This window comes from Pan paniscus, chromosome 5 (genome assembly GCF_029289425.2).
Source record: "Pan paniscus chromosome 5, NHGRI_mPanPan1-v2.0_pri, whole genome shotgun sequence".
Taxonomy (NCBI): domain Eukaryota; kingdom Metazoa; phylum Chordata; class Mammalia; order Primates; family Hominidae; genus Pan; species Pan paniscus.
In genome coordinates this window covers 164,569,384-164,595,742 of record NC_073254.2, presented here as the reverse complement: position 1 = coordinate 164,595,742, position 26,359 = coordinate 164,569,384, and the positions used below count along the sequence as shown (strand labels likewise).

Sequence of the window (26,359 nt, the reverse complement as noted above, 5' to 3'; positions counted from 1 at the left end):
CAAAACTGAATGGTAATGGAAAAGTTATTCGGTCACAATGAAATAAGAGTGGGAACAGACCTGGAATTGGAGTTTCATAATGAAACAGCAAAGGAAGTTCTATTATCAATGCCCTGCCTAGCAAACTGGTGGTTCTATTCTATCCTAATTCATCTCATCAAGTACTCCTGAATACCTATTATACACCAATGCTGGATATCAGGGCTGTGATTCTGTGTATAGCAAACCTTTGGCAGATGTGCTATAAAATTTTGATGCATGAAAAATTTAATTTTGTTACAAATTTTGTACCGTGCTGTTTTGGATATATAACTGTCACGGAAAATAGGATTAACTGAGAAGGTCCTATGACCTGGTACAAAGGTGATACCATTAGCCTAAGATCCAAGGGGTAATGACCAAGACATTCCAAAGAGAGATCTGTGTTCATTAGTAATTGGAATAACTTTTTCAAGGCAATAGAGTTTTACTCAATAGCAACAGAGAGCTGCAGGGAAGCCAACGATATATCGTGAGAAGTGGATTCTTCCATAAGTATGAGACTAGGCTCAGACAAAATATTTGCAAACTTTAGTGATTTTTTTTTGTCTTTTATTTTTCATTTATTTATTTATTTATTTATTTATTTATTTAGAGACCGAGTTTCACTCTTGTCACCCAGGCTGGAGTGCAACGGTGCAATCTCGGCTCACTGCAACCTCTGCCTCCCGCGTTCAAGTGATTCTACTGCCTCAGCCTCCCCAGTAGCTGGGATTACAGGTGCCTGCCACCATGCCCGGCTAATTTTTGTATTTTTTAGTAGAGATCGGGTTTCACCATGTTGGCCAGGCTGGTCTCGAACTCCTGACCTCAGGTGATCCACCTTCCTCAGCCTCCCAAAGTGCTGGGATTACAGGCATGAGTCACCACGCCTGGCCTTTTTATGCTATCAAACTTTAATATTCAAAATTGAAAAAAAATTACAAAGTATTCCACATATTGTACTGGGGAGACACATGACAGAAAAAGACAACTTCTTCATGATAGAAAGGACACACCATTAGTTGAATAATAATAATTCATTTATACAAAGCTCCTGAGTTTAAAAAAATTATATTAGTCTAAAGTCAGTTTCATAATCTTGCAGATCAGCCTAGAATTTTATGAAGTATAGTAACAACATGCAATTTTTAATTCTTTAAAGCCTTAAAATCAGCTAATTGATTTCTTCAGGCAACATCATTCATAATTGAGCGGAAGTTGCCCCACTTCACACTCTTCTTTTTCTCTCATAATCCTATATGGCTTTTCAGAAGGCCACAGGGAGTATAACTACAGCATATATGGCATACCTTATACATGTGTAGGCAATGTGCTGGGTAAGACCTGGCCATGCATGGTTTACCTTACGAGCTCAGAGATATGAATTACTGTTTCTACTGCCTAGATGTGAAAAGGGCTCATAGACCTTGAAAGTAACATAATCAAAGGTAAAACAGTATCTAATTTTAAAGCCCAGTGGATCTGGAATTACAAGGCAGCAGAAAAATAGAGACAGGAGGCAGAGGTAGAATTCATATTCTGGAAAGCATCATATTTCAAACACACCCCTATAATTCAAACATTTTATTTGATGGAAATCATATGAGGCTCTGAGTATTGATATACCACTGCTGTGGTATATCTGGTCAAGAGTTGACTAGACCATTTCTGAATTAATTAAAATATAAAAGTAAATTCCCTCAAAAATACTAGTTATTTAAATAATGCTGGGGCCATTCTTGTAACTTCTGCTTTCTTTTTAGGAACTAATGGATATATCAATGACTAGGTATTTTTAATAAATCATTGGAATGTCTACCTTTTCCATGAAATATCGAAAGTTTTTACGATAAAGACTGAAAGTTTGTTCTCAAATACTTAGGGAAAAATATACCTCATTACTTCGATGACAGAACTGCTTCCTAGTAATTGGCATTTCTTAACATCAAAGAGATGTTAACCACGTGTTGAAACATCAAACACACGTATACCACCTCAAAGGAAATAAACAATTTGTCATGGACAAAGGGTCAATAAATATAACAAAAAATTCTTACAAGTAATCACTGATGCATAAAATGCTCAAATTAACAAAGATTTAAAAATTATAAAATTCAAGGCTAATCAGAGTATGGCGAGATTGAGTGTTCTCATATGCTATAGGAGTAGACATTGGGACAGCCTTTCTGGAAAGCCACCTTGCGACATATAACCTTTGATCCAGCACATACACAGAGAAACCTATCCTAACAAAACACAATCATTTGTTACAGTAAAAGATATGCATAAAGAATTCATTGCAACCTTATAAGATCAAAATCAGAAAGCTATTTGTCCAGAACACAAAATGCAACAGAATGTTTACCACTGCCCTAAAAATATGACATAAAATAGTTAAAGAAATACAAATATGCTTATAAAGTACTATTAGGGAGAATCAAACAAAAAAATTCATAAAAACAAAAGGAATTCTATAAAAGACAATTCTAAATTTGTGCAAAGATGCTTTACATGCATACAGGCGTATCTCAGAGACATTGCAGGTTTCGTTCCACATCACCACAACAAAGCAAATGAATCACACAATTTTTTTGGTTTCCCAGTGCATAAAAAAGCTATTTTACACTAAACTAGTCTATTAAGTTTGCAATAGCATTATGTCTAAGAAAAATAATACACAGCAGGTCCTAGAATAATGTTGTTTCATTCAATGTCATTTAATTCAACATTGTTTCATTATAATATTGATGAGAAAAAACAATGCTTCCAGTCAGGGCCCCTGTCCGTATGGAGTCTGCACTGAAAGTGTTCAGTGTTCAGTGAGTAGTGCTTGTTTGTGATAGTTTTGGAATTGCATGGTGGGAGGAGGCAATACTGAGAATTTTCACTTTGCAAACTTTTGTTCCTTTATTAATCTACTCCCACCACTATGACAGACATCACACATTGATTCACCTAAAACTGGGTAAATAAGTATCTCACTTGTATTTACTAATCTTTCTTAAATGTATGCATAGCTTACAATTCAATGTTTTAGAAGTATTTTGGTCTTTATTTAGAAGTTTGGTGATCTTTTGTGATGAGAAATATGCTGTAGGAGGCCGGGCACAGTGGCTCACGCCCGTAATTCCAGCACTTTGGGAAGCCAAGGCGGGCGGATCACATGAGGTCAGGAGTTTCAGACCAGCCTGGCCAACATGGTGAAACCCCATCTCTACTAAAAACACACACACAAAAAATCAGCCGGGCCTGGTGGTGCGTGCCTGAAGTCCCAGTTACTCAGCAGGCTGAGGCAGGAGAACTGCTTGAACCTGGGAGGTGGAGGTTGCAGTGAGCCAGGATTGTACCCCTGCACTCCAGCCTGGTTGACAACAGAGTGAAACTCAGTCTCAAAAGAAAAATAAAAAAAAATATGCTGTAGGAATTTAACTCTTCTTTATATCAATTAATTAATGATAAAACTGGTTTTGTTATATGACATTTTGCTTAAAGTCGTAGTTTCCAAGAACCTATCAACAATGTTAAGGAAGGACTTACTGTACATACCTTAATTTTAAAATATTTTATTGCAAAAAAAAAATGCTAACGATTATCTATCTGGGCCTTCAGCAAGTCATAACCTTTTTGTTGGTAGAGGGTCTTGCCCTGATTTGATGGTTGCTCAGTTAAGGGTTGACTGAAATTTTCTTAAAATAAGACAGCAATGATGTCTGCTCCATTCACTGATTCTTCCTGTCTGGCCCATTTATTGATTCTTCCTTTCATGAAAGATGTCTCGGTAGCATTTTGTCCACATTAGAACTTGTTTCACAACTGGCTTTGTTCTTCTCAAGCCTCTCAAAGCCACCACTTTACTAAGTTTGTGTAGTATTCTAAATCTGTCATTGTCATTTCCATAATGTTCATAGCATCTTCACCAGGAGTAGATTCCATCTCAAGAAACCACTTTTTTTGCTCATCCATTAGAGGCAACTTTCCAACAATTCAAATTTTACCACGAGATTGCAGCAATTCATTCCCATCCTCAGGCTCCACTTCTAATTCTACTTCTCTTGCCATTTCCACCACAGCTGTAGTTATTTCCTTCACTGAACTCTTAAACCCCGCAAAATGATCCATGAGGGTAGGAATCAACTTCTTCCAAACTCCTGTAAATGTCACTATTTTGACCTCCTGCCATTAATCAAGAATGCTCTTAATAGCATCTAGAGCAGTGAATCATTTCCAGAAGCTTTTCAACTTACTTTGCCCAAATCCATCAAAGGAATTACTATCTTTAGCAGCTATAGCTTTATGAAACATATTTCTTAAATAATAAGACTTGAAAATCAAAATATCATCTCGATCCATGGGCTGAAGAATGGATACTGAATTAGTAGGCATGAAAATAGCATTACTCTCCATCAGAGCTCTTGGTTGACCAGTACATCGTCAATAGCAGTAATATTTTGAAAAGAATCTTTTTTTCTGAGCAGTAGGTCTCAACATTGAGCTTAAAATATTCATTAAGTCATGCTGCAAACAGGTGTGCTGTCATCCAGGCTTTGTTGTTCCATTTCTTGAGCACAGATAGAATAGATTTCACATAATTCTTAAGGGCCCTAGGATTTTCGGAATGGTAGGTGAGCAATGGTTTCAATTTAAAGTCACCAGCTGCATTAACCACTAACAAGATAGTCTTGTCATTTGAAGCTTCGAAGTTAAGCACTGACTTCTCTCTAGCTATGAAAGTGCCAGATGACATCTAATTGAAAGCTGCTGTTTCATCTACATTGAAAATCTGTTGTTTAGTGTAGCCACCTTCATCTATTATCTTAGCTCCATCTTCTGGATAACTTGCTGCAGCTTCAACATCAGCATTTGCTGCTTATTATTTGTACTTTTGTGTTATGAAGATGGTTTCTGTTCTTAAACTTCATGAACCAACCTCTTCTAGATTCAAACTTTTCTTCTGTAGCTTCCTTAACTCTCTCAGCCTTCATAGAACTGAAGAGAGTTAGGGCATTGCTCTGGATTAGGCTTCGGCTTAAGGAAATGTTGTGACTGGTTTGATCTTCTATCCAGACCACTAAAATGTTCTCACTATCAGCAGTAAGGCTATTTTGCTTTCTTATTATTTGTGTTTTCACTGGAGTAGCACTTTAAATGTCTTTCAAGAACTTTTCCTTTGCATTCACAACTTGGCCAACTGTTGGATGCAAGAGGCCTGCCTGACCTATCCTGACTTTGGACAGTCCTTCCTTGCTAAGCTTAATCATTTCTAGCTTTTTATTTAAAGTGAGCATTGTGCAATTCTTCTTTTCACTTAAACACTTGGAGGCCAATGTAAGGATATTAACTGGTCTAATTTCAATATTGTTATGTCTCAGGGAATAGGGAGGCCCAAGGAAAGTGTGAGATGGGAATGGTGTGTTGATGGAACAGTCGGACCACACACAACATTTATCGATTAAGTTCAGCATCTTATATGGGTGTGGTTTGAGGTGCCCAAAACAATTACAATAGTAACATCAAAGATCACTGATCACTGGGTAAAATAACATATAATAATAATGAAAAAGTTCGAAATATAGCAAGAATTACCAAACTGTGACACAGAGACACAAAGTACATGCTGTTGGAAAAACAACACTGATAGACTTGTTTCACAGAGGGTTGCCACAAACTTTCAATTTGTAAAAATGCTACAGCTGGAAAGCACAGTAAAGCTATGTGTGTTAAGATGGGGGTATGCCTGTGTACACACAGAAAAGAAGAATGAAATGAAAGTAAGACATTAATAATATTCCCTTCTGAATAGTATGGCTAACTGGTAAGTTTTATTTTCTTCTTCCTTCCTTTCTACTACATTTTACAAAATGTGCACTTTCTTTTTAATATATCCAAGAATAAAAGTGTAAATGCTATTTTAAAGCTAATGAAATCTATTTTCATTTGCCAAACAAAATTATAAGTGATTTGCTGTATATGCATATTCAAGCTGTCATTATACTTCTTTGACATTCAGAGGTTTTTCTAAAAAACATTTTTTATACCTTACAAAATCAACGTAGAGATTAAAAAAAAACAAGTTTCAGCATAGTTGACATATTCATTTCACTCCTCACAGTTAAAGGTGTGTCCAGAATAATAACCTCCCGCCTCCAACCCAGTGTTTCCCTCACTGCTTCGTTAATTACCTTAATTATTTGTTTAACCTCTCAAAGATTTTCTCAATATAAAATAATATCATGAGAACTACTTAATTGAGTACTCTTCCTCACTTTCTTCCAGCCCTAACCAACCACCCCATTTCCCCAAATACACCTGTACTAAATCAGGTATATATCAGGAAATACATGGGCTGGTTAATTCCTGGTCTTCCATTTCTGTCCTTTATTAGTAAAGAAAACATTCTACTGCTTTACACAGTGCTTTGTGCCTTAAATGAGATTTCTCCTAGACCGCAATAAATATTTGCTAATTTTGATTTAATTTAAAGACGAGGGAGGTTAATCAAGAGCAATTAATCAAGAGCACAAACTAGATGTCATAAATAAATAAATACATTTTAAAATTCTCCAACAACCTTTGAGGTATTTCTAGTCTAGCAATATTCATTCTGATTTGGAAACCAAAAGTAAAATTCTATGGCCCCCAACCAACTGAATGGATCCCTCCTCTGGGCCAAGGGCATTCTAAAGTAAACCTGAAACACTAGTTCAGGCCGTGATGGGAATGGGTGGTTGGACATGCCTCATTATAACTTCCTCTCTTTGGAATTCAGGCACAGCTGACTAGCATTAACATTAATACAGCGACCTTATGATTGACAAAACAGATCTCTCTAGTAACAAGATATCAACATGACAGATAGCAGGCCCTGAAAGAAATGTAAGTATTTTACCCCAAAATATATTTCTTTGACATATTTTGAAATGTCCCTGCAAAGCTGTCTCTTCTGGGGAAAATCTACATTCCATAGAGAATCCCCTTCCCTTTCCAGGTCTTTTTCCCTATCCAGGAGAGAATTAATTAAGAGTCTGGTACATTTTTATGTCTGATAAGAAACATTTACAATCTATTCTCTCTGAAGCCTGCTAACTAGAGGCTTCATCTGCAATAATAAGAACCTTGGTCTCTGCAACCCCTTATCTTAACCCAGACACTCCCTTCTATTGATTCCAGGTCTTTAGACGAACTCTTTCAACCAACTGCCAATCAGAAAATCTTTGAATCCTCCTACGACATGGAAGCCACTTCAAGTTGTCCCGCCTTTTTGGACCAAACCAATGTACATCTTACATGTATTGATGGATGTCTATTTTCTCCCTAAAATGTATAAACCCATGCTACACCCTGATCACCTTGGGCACATGTTATCAGGATCTCCTGGGGCTGTGTCATGGGCCATGGTCACTCATATTTGGCTTGGAATAAATCTCTTCAAATTTTACAGAGTTTGACTCTTTTCGTTGACAGATTCATCCTTGGAAGCCAGAATGATATATGTTGTTCCATATAATTTTCAGTAAATAAGGAACAACCCTATGTTTCAAACATTGTAATTCCTATCATTCTTTCACCAGATAAGCAGGGGAAAATTCAGGTTATCTGGCAGTGTAAAAATTCTAGATATAAAGAAGTTTAAAATGTAATGATTTAAAAACAACAGTATGTGTGCTAAAAGAATCACACCATATGTGATTAAGTCAAATTATAAAGCACCAGCTTTAAGTAATGACTCAGAGAAATGAGAAAAGCAAAACAAAAAGGTATAGTTATGAATGGGCTTTACATTGACTTATTATGAGTAAATCATTCCTTTGACAAAGTTTATGCTTGTTTCATAGATAAAGACAAGGATAGTTCTAGAGCTTAAGAATAGAAACTTGATAACTTTCTACTAACCTTGATGAATAAGAAAGACAAAAAGATATTATGTCAACACCAAAAGAAGGGCCCCCATGCCTGTCTCAACAAAAGTTATCAGTTGCAAGCCTTGTTAAATAAGGTTACACACCAACTTTCCTATTATATCGAATTTTAGAGAATGACAGCTTTCATAAAGGACAATTTTGTTGCTCATCTCTACAGGAATTAGTAAAATATAATAAATGAGGGTATCAACTCTACATATTTCATGCTTTGAAAAGTTGCAAACTTTTATAGTAGGCATGCCTAGCTTTTGCAAAAGGAAAAAATGAATTTTTAAATGTGTTTCAGTTAAATGTAAATGAGCTAAATGAATGAAAGCTGCAGACTCAATAAATGTTTATTGCCAGGTAAGTTAAGGCACTTTTTTTTTTGAGACAGTCTCACTCTGTTGCCCAGGCTGGAGTGCAGTGGTGCAATCTCGGTTCACTGCAACCTTTGCCTCCCGGGTTCAAGCAATTCTCCTGCCTCAGCCTCCCCAGTAGCTGGGACTACAGGCGTGTGCCACCACATCCGGCTAATTTTTTGCACTTTCAGTAGAGACAAGGTTTCACCATGTTAGCCAGGATAGTCTCAATCTCCTGACCTCGTGATCCGTCCACTTTGGCCTCCCAAAGTGCTGGGATTACAGGCGTGAGCCACTGTGCCTAGCCAAGGCACTTTTAAGCCATTTTGCACTTGTCACCATCTGAAGTTGAAACATGAAGAATCCAAAAACAAAAGCATTTCAAGTTCTTTTATGATGCTCAACAGTAAAGTATGCAAGGGTTCAAGTAATCTGACAAGCTTTTATTAGAATAGGGTTGTTGTTACTTATAAGACATTTTATCATAAAAATATTCAAGCATACAGAATAATTGAAAAAAGAGTAAAATAAATGCCCATATACTGACAACCAGACTCAACAGCTGTTAAGACGTTACCATATGTGTTTTATCTAAAGAGATACATTTCATTAATTAATTTTTGGAACCACCTTCAAGTAAATCATTTACTCCAACTATTGGATTCATTTGATGTCAATAGTCCAAATTAGAAACATATAAAATACACTTTGGTAGTACAGTCCCATGAAACCCAAAAATGGAATATATCCATATCATTGCAGTTTGGTCATTGCCACTACTAATTAATCCTATACGATTAACTCTTTTAAGCTTCTGTCTCCTGATCTTGAAAAAATTAGGAAGCTAAACTTGAGAATATCCAAAGTCACCATAGGTTATTAAATGTTATCATTTCAATACCCACAGGAAAACTCTACTCTCACTGCCCTGTTTGATCTGCATATGAAACTCAGAAAAACCATAAGACACCTGGACGACAGCTGGCCAGAAGCTGCCCCGTACCCTAACCCGCAAGGATGTGGACACATTTCTAGAAATCACTCCAGCTTTTAAAGTAAGGATGACATTTGGCATAAGTAAACTATTGAATTATTAAGTTGTCTAATGAGGTACTGATTCTCAACCACATGCAACTTCCTGAAATTTTGGTTTATATGACTTAATTTCTCCAATCTTTATCTAGCTTCCTATCAAGCTTACTGCTCAGCTTTTAGAAATAAGCATAATAGGTCATTAGGCTTCCATTAGAAGCAATTACTTCAAAATAGAGCAAATGTTCCCCTTTCTTTACCACCACACCGTATAAGGATCTTCCACAAAGACAGGCCATGTAATGAAGCAATCTAGGTTTTGTTTCAAGAATTAATGCAAAACAGCACTCAGTCATTATGGTCATTAATTCAGGTTATTCACTACCTATCAAAATCACACTCTCAAAAAACATATTATGCAAAAACCATTTGAGATTTACCAGAATGTTTAATTATTATTGAAATTCAAGAAAGATCTTCCTTCTTCAAGCCTTCCCAGCATCTAAGATTACTAATGTATAGATTTCTAAAATTATGGCTGCCCTAATTTTGGATTGAATAAAGACTTCAAAATACTTCATTTGACTAGATGCTGCAGACTCAGGGGCTATTAGTCCTGCTCTGAAGACATGGACCCTTTTATGTAGCCCCAGTTTGAATCTAAGTTGTTTGGAAATAGTATGATTTTACTGGCAGAGAATGTACCTCAATATGGAAGCTGGCTGTGTGCCCCAGGAAAGAAGAAAAATGAACTGACCCTGCATTGCAGAAAGACCTCAGGTGGTTAGTATTCAACATTCTTCCGCCTCAGTTGAGACACACAGAAGTTTGAGTTAGTCACTGTTTTCAAAACGCATTTCAGCAGTGCATGGTGAGAAACTCAAATGTAGGTAAATATTGTCATTGATTGTTATTTGTTGTTTTTATTTATAGGAAATTTAATATTTCAATTTCCATAATACTCTAGCTCTGCATAGCAAATTCATAAACATTAATACACTGGTCCTATAACAGCTTTCTAAAATATGTGGAATGTAAATTATTCCCACTGTCTAGAAGACAAAACTGAGGACTGATATGTCACTTGGGCATTACATAAGATCAAACAAGTAAGGAATCAAATCTAGATCTTGTGATTCCAAATTCAGCATTTTTCCCATTATACTTTACTTGTACTGTATTCTAAATAATTTCTATTAAAAGTACATTACTGTGCATATTTTATAGATATGATTTACATAGCATTTAACATAAGCTGCCCTAGATAGTACTAAGAAAACTCAAAACTATCAAATTCTCTAAGATAAAGTAGTAAATTTATCACAATGAATTAGAATTATATTTCCATGACTTTTACCTAATCCCATGGTTTCAAAATCTTACTGTCAATCTAATATTAAAAAGAGAAAGTCTTCAGGGTTGCCTAGGGCTGGGGCAGTGCGGTGGGAAGAAATAGGAAATGACTGCTCCTGAGTATGAGGGATTTCTTTTTAAGAAGAGACAAAAGTGTTCTAAAATTAGATTATAGTGATGGTTGCACAACCCTGTGAACATGCCAAAAGCACTGAATTGTACATTTTAAAAGTGACTTTTACAAGAATTATATATCAATAAGACTATTTTGAAAAGAAAAAAACTAAAGTCAAAGTATATAGAACTTCTGCTTTACTGTATTGATTTTTAAATCTAAGGAAAAATTGAAATTTGGGTTATTTATTCAATATTTACAAATACTGTTTTGTCCACAGAACTAGAAAACACGGTATAGTCCCAAATTCAAGAGTTTACAATTCAGAAGGTCAAAAAGAAATAAATAGCTAATTATAGTACCAGGCAAAGTTAAATACAAGTTCCACAAAAATAAATGCACATAAGATGTAGTGAAAGATACTACCATAATCTCCTGGGAGCTTAAATATGGAGTACCAGTGGGTTGTGTGACCTTGGGCAGCAAAAAAATATATATTAAAGCACTTTAAGAGCAAAGCTCTACATAGATATTAAGGCACTGCTTCCCTATTTATAAAATAAGGAAATTGGTCAAGTCATTTCTACAATTTCCGTAAACTCTAATGTTCTACAAATCTGTAATTTAATTATAGACAGACTGACTTCTACTGTGAATTATTTTTCATTTTTGTTTGAAATATTGTGTAATTCCCTCATCAACTAAGTCATAACATAAAAGTATAACATTTTTGTCACTCCCATACCAAACTGACTTACATCCAGAAGAAGGCTGTTTCCTTTAAAAGAGGCATTCTGAAGAATTATGTCCTTATTTTAAAGATACAAATATTATGCAATTTCTTTTTTAGAATTCCTTTTTGGAAATGCTGTCTGTGTTTGAGTATCTCCAATATTCACAAATATTTTTCCTTTGAAAATGAACTAAATTTTGGAAACAGTCAAAAAGATCTGGCATACATAGCTGGCAATCAAAAGGGCAACTTTTTTATTAATATAAAAATGTAAATGAATGAACTTTGTAGACATTTATGATGGACAAGTACCCAATGTTCTCTGAATACAATCAGCATACTTTTGTGCTCCATGTCTGAGGCAGGAGAATAGGGTCTGGAGACAGGCAGCCTAATGCCAAGTCATGGCTGAGTTCTTGGAATTGGGCCAAAAGGAAAACCCCATCTCTTCATGCCCAAGTGAGAAGAGGCCAGAGACTCCCCTCTTTACAAAATCCCTCTACCCTAGCCTACAAATGGGAAATGCCTCTGATTGGTTGAAGGCCAAAGCTTCACTTCAGCCTCTGATTGGTCACAAGCCAAGGCTTAACTTCAGCCTCTGATTGGTCACAGGCCAATCCTTCTTTCACATAGGGTGTTGTAACCAATTGGAGGCCTCTAAGGGTACCTAGGGGTGTCACCACATTTTTTTAGTTTAATAAAATCCCTAAAGCAAATTGCAATCAGGGCTTTTGGGCCACCTGCTGAAGCCCATTCCCACTCTGTGGAGTGTACTTTTCTTTCAAAAAAATCTGTGCTTTCATTGCTTCATTCTTTTGTTGCTTTGTTTGTGCATTTTGTTCAATTATTTGTTCATTGCACCAAGAACGTGGACAGCTCCCAGTCAAGACTTTGCATCTGGTAACATGTTTACTCATTCAGTCTATTCGCAGAGTTTTCTGCTCTACTAAAATTCTATCTACTCCTCAAGATCCATATTAGTACTAACACTTCTCTGACATTTTAAATTCAGATTTTACTGCCCCTTCTTCTGTGTTCAAACAACTTCTAGTTTTATTATACTGTATTTGTTGCATCCCATTTTAGAAACTACAGTGACTGGGTTCTCAGTATCTGAAATTCAGACAGTTCTGGGATAGAATATTTGATCCCACACAGGTAAATCATTCAACTTGACTAGGTTTCAGTTTATATTCTATAACAGGGTTATGATTTTCATCTAAAACTTCATAAAATATTTTTAATTGGTATTGCCTATTGTCTGTGAGGGTACAAGAAATCAGGCATTCAAGCTGGTAGTGGTTATGTAAACAGGTGCTACCTTGCAAGATGGAAATCCGGCAATAAATATCAAAATTTTCATTGGCTGGGCACAGTGGCTCACACCTGTAATCCCAGCACTTTAGGATGCTGAGGCAGGGGGATCATGAGGTCAAGAGATCGAGACTATCATGGCCAACATGGTGAAACTCCGTCTCTACTAAAAATACAAAAATTAGCTGGAAGTGGTGGTGCACGCCTGTAGTCCCAGCTACTTGGGAGACTGAGGCAGGAGAATCACTTGAACCTGGGAGGTGCAAGTAGCAGTGAGCTGAGATTACTCCACTGCACTCCAGCCTGGTGACAGCAAGACTCTGTCTAAAAAATGAAAAAAAAAAATTTAAAAATTTAAAAAGCTTTTCATTGTTCTGGTCCTTTTGGTCCAGTTATGCTATTCTAATAACGTACCCTGGACATAATCAGGATGCACTTAATGATGTATAAGGATCATAGAATTATTTATCATGAGAACATTGGTAACAACCTAGTTACCTAACCATAGTGGGTTCCCTGAATAAATTATGGTGCAGTCACTCAATAGAATTTTATTTACATTGTTTTAAAAAAGTCACAATATAAGACATAAAAAAAGCATTCATGACCTACAAAGCATTCACGATGTGTAAAGTGTAAAAGGAAGGCTATAAAATCCTAGAACAAAGCTACAGAGCAAATTGCATTTCCCGTACTTCTATATTACAACCACCCTAGCCTGCGGGATGCCAGGGTAGGTGCAGCTACACTCTAGACTTTTAAAATTCTGAACCCAGAGTAAATATACAATCAGATAATGTTTTCAACTAAAAAAGTTCCCCCTTTTCTCTACCTCTTTAACTCTTGCAACATTTACCCTGAAGAAAAAGGAAAATTCTTCATTTTATAAAATTTTTGAGCCAAGAATCAAGAACTTTTTTTTTCCGGCTATAATTAATACTAGATTTATACCAAGAATACTACATTTGGATTTTGGGGGGTGAGTTTAGACTCAAAACTGATGGCACCAAAAAGCATAATTCTTAAAATGTATACTTTCCAGAAGTACATTTAAAATTCTCAGTATTTCTTTCCATCCTCTACTAAGCAACCATGTTTGTTTTTCCTCCTGTATCACTCACAGTAAAGACGACTTCTTTCCTTTGCTTTGTTTAGTTTCTGGCAATGGAATAGGATTCTTTTTAATATGAGGTTTTATGTCAATCAGCATTATATCAGTTTCTTTGTGGGTTAACTAGATTTTTAGGGGCCATCTCAGAGCCTAATCTATAATCCAGAAAAGGCTTCATAAATTGAGGAGCATCCTACAGGATCTTCTATCACAAGCCCCACTGGTTAAGGGAAGTTTTTTCTTGCATTTCCTCAAGCTGAGACTCAGAGAAAATAACAACCCCAGGGAAAATTTCAAAGATTTATTTTCTCCTTCACTGTTGAAAGCAGGAGTTTATGGCATCTTCGCAGTGGGGTGACCAGGGTGCATCTGAACCCCAGTGAGTCAAAGTCTGCAGGGGCATGAATCCTTTGGAAAAATTCTCTGGGCGACTGTAATGTGAACATCCTTGTTAAGATGTAAGGGTTACTTCAGAGATAAAGATAATGAAGATTATGATGCCATCACCACAACCAAGAGACATGAGACTGTGCTAGGCATGTCAGGTGGATCATCTCATTTGATCCACACTCAATCAAGGTGGGAGAATAATCTTACCAATAGTGGTAACGGTAACAACAGTAGCCAACCCACATAGCAGTTATGTGCCAGCCTTTGTTTTTACCATTTTATCAATATTAACTTATTTAACTCCTACAACAACCTTATGTGTGTGTGTGTGTGTGCGTGTGTGTGTGTGTGTGTGTGTGTGTGTGTGTGTGTGTGTGTGTGTGTAGATTGAGAGAGAGAGAGAGAGAGACTAATTCCAACCCTATCTTCTGAAAAGGGAACTGAAACACAGAGATGTGGAAGGATTTGCCAAGGTTACATAACTGGTAAGTGGCAAAGCCAGAACTGTTTGAATTTAGTCTCACGCTAGACTCGTGTGAACGACTAAAATTCCTCAGAACAACATATTTGTACTTCCTTGTTTCCCATGGAAAATGCAACACTGCATTTTACATTTATGCTGCTTAGCACGTATCTTTGGTGCATGACAGCCATTCAATACATGTTCTTTGAATTAAATTTTTAAAAAATATACATATTTCTTATTTTAAACAACTCAGTCTGTTAAGTTAGTTGACTCCTTTCAGTTTCTTTCTTAGGGAGCTATTATGTCCTTTTAAATATAATGATAAAAAACTACATGTGGGTATGGAGAACTGGGTTCAATGAACACATAATTTAACGTTTGTACTGTTAAGAATCAAACCAAATTAAGTTATAAATCAAAAACCAGAACCAACTATTTTAATATGGATGGAAATGACCCAATCCATCTTTCTTATGAAAGTGCAAAATGAACTCATTTTTAAAAATCTTTATTTCCTTAACATTATATAGCCAATACTTGAACATCGAACATCGAAATAGTTTTGAAAAGAATATATTTCCTTACTTTTAAACTTCTAGGAAAACAAGTACATAGCCACCTGCTCAAAACCGTCAGCAACTTTGGAAGGCCGAGGCAGGCAGATTGCTTGAGCTCAGGAGTTTGAGACCAGCTGGCGCAACATAGTGAGGTCCTGTCTCCACAAAAAAATACAAAAAAATTAGCCCGGTGTGGTGGCATGCACAGTAGCTGTGATCCCAGCTACTTGAGAGGCTGAGGCGGGAGGATAGCTTGAGCCCAGGAGGTCAAGGCTGCAGTGAGCCATGATAGCACCACTGTACTCCAGCCTGTGTGACAGAGACCCTGTCTCAAAAAAAGAAAAAAACAAAGCTGTCAGCAATAAAACATCCATTATAGACTATCTCTGTTTCCTTATGTCCAAAATGAAATGGTTGAATCAGATGATTTCCAACATCTCCTCATTCTCCAGAATTCCATGTTTTAAAGGAACATGGAATGTTCTCATGCTCCAGCTCATGTTTTAAAGGAGACTGCAGGTGAAATTTCTTTAGACAAGGAAATGCATATGGAAATAATTCAGAACAAAACAATATCTATTACTTAGTTAATGTAATCTCTCTTTCTATATCTTCTATACTGAATGACCCATTTTATCCCAATATAATTCCAAAAATTCTCTATCTAAAATTACAGGTAGAGAGACACTGGCTATTGAAGCAGAAAATCTATGTTGAACACAAGCTGCACCGCATACTAGCTGAGCAACTAACTACTGGCATGTTCCTTCACTTGCTGACTTGCAAAACAAATTTCTTTCCTATCTATCTCTTAAGGACACAAGATAATATAATATTGTTAATATTATATTTATTAATGATGTAATATTTGAGAAAACACATTGTAAACTCTAAAATACTAAAAATGTAAGGAAACTGTACTAGCAGTATCAAGATATTTTCCCATCATAACAGCTAACAGTTATTCTATTGTTGTAGTCAGCCATTTTTCTCTCAATTCTGTTAAAATAAAAACAAAATAGTTGTCTATTGTGCAAACAGTTCAACATCTTCTTCCATTTGATGTTTTTCCAAAATTCTTGCTTAACTATATGAAGCCATACTTTCACATAAGCCTATTATTTATTAAGCATTAAAAGGCACTGTCTGCTTTTATAAGTGAGCTTTGTTATAAATTAATCTTTTTAGAGTTCCACAGAACTGAACAAACTAGAAGATGAAAAATGAAAAGCAACCCTCTGATGCACTTCACATCCTTTCCAATTTCAATTATTTGGACTCATTTACCTCGCCCAGAAATGAATAAGCTTTGTGAAACTGAGAAAGCTACCAAGGCATAACATTTTCTACATTCTTTTATCTCTATGGTAGGAACTCTACTAATTACTTATTTTAGAGAACTAAAAATAAACTACCAAATATACTAAGAGAAGTTGGTAGTGATCACAGTTAAGAGTAAGAGGAAGGAGCTATGTCTGCACATTTAAAATCTAGCAGTACCTACAGCTAGGAAATTTCCACTTGAAATTTAATAAACTTTGCCTCTAGGAAAACACAAATCATCAACCCTTTAAGTTACAATTATCAAATAATACTCTACAAATAAAGGAGACCTTTTATCCGTATCCTTAATACTACTTCAACTCCATCTCAGAAGGACCTTCTATTTGTTCCGGATTTGTACTAGTATTACACTTCTAGACATGCACCAATGATAATGATATCTTGGCTATAAAAGAATTTTAAAATGCTATCTTATAGAATGTATTAGTTATTCTTTAAGTGAGTGACAAAGCATTGCATCAGATCTAATTATACTGTATTGACTTTATCCAAGTCATTGATAGCATGAGTTTTCTGATTAAGAAAATGTTAGTTAATTGGATAACTTTTTAAAAACATAATTTTGACAACACATATCAACTTGGGGAACTACAGCAAAACAGAGGTCCAAGAGCTTTCTAAAATGGCACTTGTGCTCTTGGAAGCCACAGGAATCATGTCTGATAGTGGCAGGCAGGGGTGCAGGTGTTTTCTCCTTGATCCCATCTCACTTTTGTCTGTAATCTTGACCTGACTAGGAAGTGCAGAAACAAAGGCAGAGTAGAGAAAGTAGTCTGTGTGGGTATCCATACAGCTCCCAGGAAACACATCTACAGCATCCATAGAGAGGGTTAGATGGAGGCAAACCCATCTACATATGCCATTTTTCTCCATTAAACGTCAACCTTCACACCGTTTCTACACTAATCTAACCAAGACTTTCTCATGAAGCCAAGAAGAGACAACTCATATGATCAAGTGGGAATCCTAACTTGCAGACTAGAGGGTCATGACTCTGAGCTCCATGGTTCAAACAATCTATGTATGAGTTGGTTACTGAGAGAAACTGAGGGAATCTAAGAGTTGACCTTAAAATACACACATCTCAACGATCAGATCATGATAAAGTAAATCTCCATTGCCCTGGATCACTTCAGGATTTAATTGTCCAAGGAGAGCAGGGTTCTCCTGTGAAACAAAGGTGGGGAAATGTTTGAGAGTAAAAAATACAAAATTCAACCTGTCGAAAATACACCATTCCATTCAGTGTCTTCTAAAAAACCACATACTCAACCTTAACTACCTCTAAATACAGGGAACTGTACATGTAGATGAAAAATAATATGTGACCTTACTTCATCAGTGAACATAAAAACCTGCTGAGAGATTAATGTGCCTTCATGTTCATTATCTATTACTCATTAGCACTACAAGCAACTACATAGTTCTGTGTTGTCCACGTCCACACATGAAAACACACACACACAGCCACAAAGCAAGCCTTTTGTAGACATCACTGGTCAATCGTGACTTGCTAGGTGGAATCTTCTAGTCTCTTCTATTTTTCACAGAATATTCAGAAGTAGTTGCTTTAATACCACAGAAGACACAGTTTTCCGGGGAAGACTTTGAGATCAGCACCACACTGAAAGCTCAAGCCCCCCAGAAGGCCAGGCTAAGAATAGCCATAGTTTCACTCTGTATGTAAATGACTAGTCACCAAAACCGTGTTGTGTACACCACATAGAGAAAAAGAATCAACTGGGGTACAAAAAGGCAACAGTAGAAAGTAAGAACAAAATTATACACTACTAATATTTAATACATGATTTCACCATGGCATATATGTATAATTTTTAAATGAATACACATCTATATACAGCTAGATGTTTAAAAGATTTTTGCTGAAGAAATATGATCAGAATAGTTTGGGGGGTGACTAAAACCACTTAAACTAAAATGATTTACATATACATTCAAGCAAATAGAAGTTATATCACTTAAATCAACATTTTCTAAAATGCCTGAGTCATGAAGGAGTCAATTTACAGCACTAAATATTTTTAAATTTTTCTCATTTTTCTATAATGTTCATATCCCAATCTACTTTACAGGAAACTGCTTTTTACCATGCCCTCAATTGCTAAATATTTTACAGAAATTGGCACTAAGAAAAAAATAAGGAGGACTTATAAAAATCTCTTCTGATTTAACATTAACACAAATAACCCAGTTCTAATCTAAAGATTTAATGATATAAAACACCCCAAAGTAATCACGTAACAATAAAAACAAATTAAATTCAATATTATTTTTCAAATCATTTACATCAGCTTTTTTTCTGCTGTGCTCTACTAAAAGAAAAATTATTTTATAGGCATGAAAATTTTAAAGAAACTAAGCAAACAAAACCATATCTGAGAAAATTAGCATCCAGTGTAGGGTGATTTTAGGTCATCAGGGCAATTTCAATGCTGCTAATTATATCTCCAAGTAAGCAGCACTTATGTTTTTGCTTCCTGCTCAAATTTTATTGGATGTATAACCGAGAAGAAATATTTTTAAAGGCAAAAAATACACGTGAATGTGTAAATAGATTGTGGGAGGGGAGTATATTTTAACTCTGAGAGCTGTGACATGCCTTTTTTCATTCCTCCCTTCTCTTTGAAACATACAAGAAAACCCACAAAATGAGAATATTCTACACAAATATCTACTCGTGTAACACACACACTATCTTCTGACAAACAAGAGAAGTATGAAAATAAGCAGAAAAGACGAGCTGCCACAGAGGGAAAAGTCTAACAAAAGACTAAACAAATAATACATAAAAAGAATGATCCTCAAGAGGAATTTAAAAGAAGATAAAAATATTCAGACACTGAATTTCAAAATGCCAATATGAATTTTAAATAGTCAAATTTCCCTCAGATTATGCCACATTTTATTCTCATTCATTTTGGTCTCTACATGTATTTACAATAGACTGTTTCTATATTTTTATGGAGATACACAAACTTAAAGCATTTTTTTCTAAGAAACTAAATTTAGAGAATGTGGGAGGAATAAGGAGAAAGTCAAGACAGCATTTACAATTTAATGGGAAGGGAATTTACAGTGTCTTAAAGCAAATAAATGTCAAACCCATTTAAACTTTTAGGTATGACACATGGACTATTGATAATTAAAATACAATTAAGTATTTTTGGTTGGTACAGCTACCTCTATCAATATTTGAGATGGCAACTGTTAATATTTAAGTCTACAACTAAATTTTCATTTCATTACATTAATATAGCTCAATAACTTAGATCAGTTTTCAAAATATAACCACACAAATAAAATTTATCTGTTACTAGTTTATTTATTTCATAGTAATTGTGCCGCTTCCTAATCTGGATTTCCAGTTCTTTAGGCAAAATCTCCTATGTCACTGCCTTATACTGACACCTGCTGGAATGTACTGGAATTGTACATTTCTCATTGCGTTAATCAGGCAGTTGTTAATTTTGCATATGGGAAAGAATACGTGGAAGATATTATTTCAACAGCAAATAATGTAAATTTTAATTTTCTAAATGAAATAAGTAACATTTATTCTAAACATTTAAATTTTCATGGTACCTTTAGGAAATTATAAATCAAGAAGTCTTCCCAAAAAGCACTTCTGATGGTAATTTATCCAATGACTTCAGTGACTTAACTTGTGCCTATTTGCGGTAGAATTAGCAAACTAATTAGCAACTTTCTCCAATACTTGACTTCTGCTGTTTCATATTTTGCACTAACTTAATACCTTCGACTTTAGAAAAATATTTGGTTTTGTGAAAGTACACACACAAACGGATCAGGAAAATGACCCTGCTCTTAAAAAAAAGAATGCTTTATACATTCATACTGGTAGTTAAAAAAATTAAATAGCATGAATTAGTGAATGAGCTTTTCTTATCTATTATCAAAATTGCCTTTTCATGAAAAACATAAATGTTTTACCAGAATAAACTTATCCATTGAAGTAGAGCAAAACACAACACACTGAAATAACTAGGTTTACAAATTTTGTAACTGAATTAATTAAGTTCCATTAAGTTTTAATTAACTTCTTATGCAAATAAAACTCTTGTAAGTATTTCTGAAAAGAATACCCCACTACCTGAATCTGTCTCCCAAAACTTCCGGAAAAAAAAAAAATTTCCAGACAGCAATATATCTAATTGGCCAAATTGTAAGAAATTAACAATGTGATATAATAAAGTTAATGGAATACTGCTTCCCACCTCAATCTGCTGCCATATAAGCATCATCTAGATGCCTGGACATGCCATATTGTATATCATCAGAAAAATAATATTTTCTTAGAGGCAGTTGTTTTGATCACAAATCAGTTTGGGCAGCTAACAGAGCAACAAGATACATTCTTGAGAACGGTACTAAAAATGTGATAGGAAGGAGGAATATAGTACTGCGGTAGTGTAAAAATTGCTATTATAACTCTCTCCTTTTATATCAAAACACTCTAATTTTGACAAAAGTAATGACATAGTATCAACATAGTTTGAACAAAACAAAACTATGATCAAACATATAACAGCTGACTTAAAAAAATACAGCAGCTGATTGAATGGTTTATGTTCAGGATGACGTAGTGTTAGAAATTTGCAACTGTCAAACAAGTTGCCTCCTGTAAGTCTACTTAATTCATCCATCCAAGTGCAATTAAATTCTTCAAGTGTAACTATAATACATGGAGATTTAAGAATATAGGGGATGTTTTATGATGAAATTCAGTCTGATCATTTTTTTAAATGTCTTTTAATTGTTTTAATTGAAAAAGCAATTAGCTATAAAACGATGGAACATTTTTTAAAAATCTACTGAAAGATTATTTGGCACTCTTCTTTTAATTTTACTAAAATTTACATAAGATTAATGTGCCATTCACTATTAAGATACTGCAAAGTACCAGAGAGGTAACAGGTCTTAATGAATGTAGTAGTTTTGCATCATATTTTCTCCAAACATTTCACTAGCCCATCTCAGAAGACAAGATTGTGTCAATTGCAAAATAAACTATGTGCTAAAACTAAAACCTGTTTTAGATTTTTAAACAAAATGTAATTATGCAATTCACTTTAACAGCTTTCACAATCAGTTACTAAGAAAGGGAATCTTTCCTTGATAAGAACCTGAAAGATTAGTTTTTAGAGCCTGAGAAACAGTAGAACTGTCAGACACCCGAGATCCTTATTTTCAATCACTCAGTTACCTTACAGAGCTTCTGATACCGAGGAGAAGAAACTGCCATCCTTTGTAAGCGATGCAACAAAACCACAACTTTCTGCAGAGACGTTCTCACCACAGCCATCATTTTAAGTTTACCACACTTCTGGAGACACCTCAGAATTTGCATTATAAATGAAGAGCAACGATCATTTCCTCCCGGTCACTGGACAATGATTTGTCAGTTCTCTGAGCATGCTCGTTTCCAGGAAAGCATTTGAAAGATACAGGGGGTTAGGTTCTAGGAAAAAGGAGGCTGGTATTCCTTCAACTTCTCAATTTAAAAAACACAGACAAACGCCACAGAGAAAGCCCCCCAGCAGATGCTCACAGGCAGCACTTGCTCAGCCCGGCATGGCCAGAAATGAAGGAAGTTGTCGAGCAGCCAAGCGCTGCCGGCTGCGGGAGAGGAGTGCGCTCAGTAGCCAAAGAGGATATTAAGTGAAACATTGAAGCTGCAGATAGAAAGTGGACATCCCCTGGGAACAGGGATTCAACATATCACTGCCACCACCATGGTGCATGCCCTGTAGCTGGTTTCTATTAAGAGACAGCAGAGTATTCACCGTCTCTAAAGAGGGATATGTTCACTACCCAATAAATGCAGCTCTAGCTGTGCTCTGTGAATTAGTGAACAGGAGACCCTGTTATAAATCTTGAGAAGAGCAGAAGGGTACACCTGACTCTGATGACAACAGCCCATACATTAAGTGCTAAAAAATCACCCCCAGACAGGTCTCAGCCCAAGATCACCTAAAACAAAACAAAACAACAAAAATAAAGCAAAACAAAAAATATTTGCAGCGGTTATATGACTAAGACACCCTAAAAGCAGAGCGATCCAGTGGATTCTCATCTGCCTGCCTAGAAGGAAAGCCATTAGAAATGGAATAGGTTAGGATTTGTCTAATTAAACAGCTAAGTTAATAAAAAATTAAAAGTCTGTAATTGACTACTGAACATTCCAAATTGCCACATTTCCCCTTAGACAGCATCTTCATGATCTCATTGTATTTGCCATAAAGCTGTTTTAAGTTTATGAATAGGAAATATGAGGCCATAATTATATCATATAAAAATCCAGTACAGAATTTTGGGGTTCTATGTGTATATATATACACACACTTGAGACATATTCTCTACTGCAGCCTGAATATCATTGCAAATATCAACTGGGGTAAAGTACTATCAGGAGATGTGCAAAATAACCCTGGATGATTAAATGACTGGGTCAAAGAGCACAGCCAGAAATAGAACCCAGATGTTGCTCATTATCAGTGTCCTGCTCAAACTGGTAACCGGGCTAATGCTGCAATTTCACCTCTGTCTAATGTTGTCATGATTCTTTAAAAGAAATGCAGTATTTTCAAGTATTTGTTTTTCCTCCTTTACTTCATTTGCCTTTCTTAGTCCTTCATGTTAGAACGATTTAAAGTCCTATATTGTGTCTTACAGAACGGTGTTTATCAAGCAGTGCTTTGCCGACTTTATTGGGTCTTACAGAACTGTGTTCATCAGGCAGTGTTCTGTGGACTTCTGCCTGTATCTTTTTTCCCCTGCAGGTCCATACTGAGAATCTACACTGCCTCCCTCTGGTGAGGCTAACAATGTCACCATATCTGTGTAAAGCCAAAAGTGGAGAACATATTCAAAGGATAGAGTATAAAATGTTAAGGTATTTGGCAAATAGATAGAAATAGATTAGTGATTGTTCAGAGGAGAGGGAATTGGCGGGGAAGAATGGGAAATTGCTAGTAAAGGGAAGGAGTTTCTTTCTGAGGTAATGAAAATGTTCTAACTTGATTGTGGTGATGGCCGTACAATCGTGAATAGACTAGAAACAAATGAATTGTCAAATTTAAATGAATGAACTGTACATTATGTGAATTATATGCCAAGAAAGTTGTTATTAAATAAGTATGAAGCTATAATTCCTGTCCTAGAACCAGCAGATGAAGTCCCCATGAGATAGGCATTCACCCCTCAAACACAGTGCTAAGCATGGAGCTGGGCACAGGAGAAAATCTAAAACAATCTATAATCAAAGTCTGCATCTATGGAACAAGAGGATGAAAATGAGGCTAAAAGCAAACATAGGAGATAAAAGTGTAATAATCCTAAAACGTAAATTATTAGAGAGCAAAACCAGCCACCCATGACAACACCACTCCAGAAAGGCAGCAGAACTCAGGATTTTACCCAGCAAAGAATCAGAGCATTTCAATTAATTGGTAATGCCAAATGTAAAGCTAAAATTTTTAAATATAATTAAGAGAATAACAATCTTTTAGAATATGAACATGCACATTAAGAATAAATGCACTTGAACTAATAAACTAGTTGGAAGTCAATAATGGGCTTTCATACAAAAGCAAAAAATAAAGTTTCTGCATCTTTGGCCAAATACTCTTATCTGAATATAGATTCACAGTAACAACTGCATACCAGGCAACTCCTCCCGGATGTTACTCCAATGCTTCATTTCAACAAAGTCAAAACGGATGAAATTTGCCATCCCCACACATTTCCCACTAACTTGCAACCCTGCCCTGACATTTTCTTCTATGTTCCCAGTCTTAGGCTCTAATGCCACTTGGCAATCTGCCTTTCCCCTTCCTTAGTCTATGTATACTATTGAGTCATTAGATCTACTACCCCTGCCATTGTCTCCTTTCTGGTAATTATTACCTGTAGCCTGGATGGCTACATGAGTATCCTAACAGGCCTCTCTTCTGTCACTCTTGTCTAGTTCAAGTCCATTCCTCATACCATCAGCTAAATTCCTATAAAGCAAAAATCCCATTGCATCACTCTTGTTACTATCCTTTATGACTTCTCTTCATTGCCACTGGATTAAAATATAAATACTTGCATGGCATTTAAGACCCTCTATGAGCTGGACTGCTCAGTTCTCAAGGAGCTTGTCTCTCCTGCAGGGCTCCAGAGAATCGGCTTTTCTCTTGCCAAAAGGCCTCTGCTGGGGAATAAATCCTAACAGCCTTGCAGCAGGGCAATGAAACATAGATACATAAATCCAAATCATCATCCATCCTTAAAAGAATGGCATGTATCATAGCATACTCCCAAAAGTTAGTCATCTTCCATGTGCTTTAGAACTATCCTTATCAAAATTCACCCAAGATTCACCTTAAACTGAGCATAGAATAAACTGCTTTATCTTCATGAAATACTCCCATGGCCTTGGATCTGGTTGTCATAAGACGTGAAGCAAGTATAAACGGCGAATGTGTCAGCTAAGTAGTTCTACATACACATCCTGTGCATGCAGCAAAGATACACGGAGCTCCTTATTCCATCTTCCTTAGTGCACAAAGACTGTGCACCACCACCACCACCACCACCACTGCCACCACCATGCCACCAGAACTTTTCTGTTATGATTTGCCATGCTTTTGTACAGTCATTTTCTCCAACAAACATCTCTCCATTTCCAAACAAGTTTCTATTTTAAATGTCTGTTCACTCATACAAAAGGAGAATCATCAATATACAACACCATAAAAAAATTAAAATTCTCTTGCCTCAGAAAAACTCAGTAAAAGGTACTAAATCTCTAACAATCATCTATCTATAAGGTGCTGAAAATAAAACCATGGAACTTTTTTAAAAATAGAATGGAGAGAACACTTTAAAATTAAGAGCATTTAATAACAAAGCAAGGGAGTGAAAAATCATGCAAATTACCGTAATGTGAAACATTCTAAACATAAATGTACATATTTATCTTTAAACAAAGGAATTTTAGTAGACTCTTAGTAAATGTCCTCTTTATTACTTTCTACCAGCCAAAAGAGACTATTTTTAGCAACACTAAAGTAATAAGGTATTATATTTTATAAAGCATTATAATGTATTTAAATATTTTTATCAGCAACCTTTCTTGATGCTGTTTGCCATAAGTAATCCTGTGCTTAGATATTTTTATTTTGAAAGATTTTAAACATTTCTATTTACATTTGTCTTCCACTGTTTGAATATTCATTAAATATTGAGAAGAGTCTTAGCTATGGTAAGAATATATCCTAAGATAAAATATGTCAGAAGACATCATTAAACTCTAGAATAGGCCTGTGTTTTGCTGGTTCTCATTACCAGGGTTCATTTAAAGCCTCCTTTATTCATTGTGTATAAACTGTTACCTACTCAAGTGCACAGCCTAGATAGCTACTGAAATTAAAACCACTGCATAAGTTAACTAACTGTGAGCATTTATAGGTCAGGCTTTTTCTTGTTTAAATCATAAAAAAATAAATAATCTAGCATCTATCCACACTTAGAGTCCTCTATGACCTCCTAAAATACAGATGATGGCTAAATATTTTATCAATTAACATTTATAGTGACCTCATGAGGCTCAAAAGAGGGAGTCAAAGGAACAGATTT

The 26,359-nt window shown here is 35.7% G+C and overlaps 1 protein-coding gene across 3 annotated transcripts in view; it reads right to left on the bottom strand.

Moving 5' to 3' along the window:
- UTRN (utrophin) overlaps positions 1–26,359 on the bottom strand; it is a 568,097-nt gene that overhangs the window by 247,231 nt on the left and 294,507 nt on the right. The window contains exon 1 of one of the 3 annotated variants that reach the window (XM_008963924.6): positions 21,942–22,944. The exons of the other annotated variants lie outside the window; for them this stretch is intronic. Within the exon in view, the coding sequence (XP_008962172.1) occupies positions 21,942–22,085 (144 nt within the window). The 5' untranslated portion in view covers positions 22,086–22,944. Of the gene's footprint in view, positions 1–21,941; positions 22,945–26,359 lie in introns of those variants that run through there. 3 annotated transcript variants of the gene reach the window in all.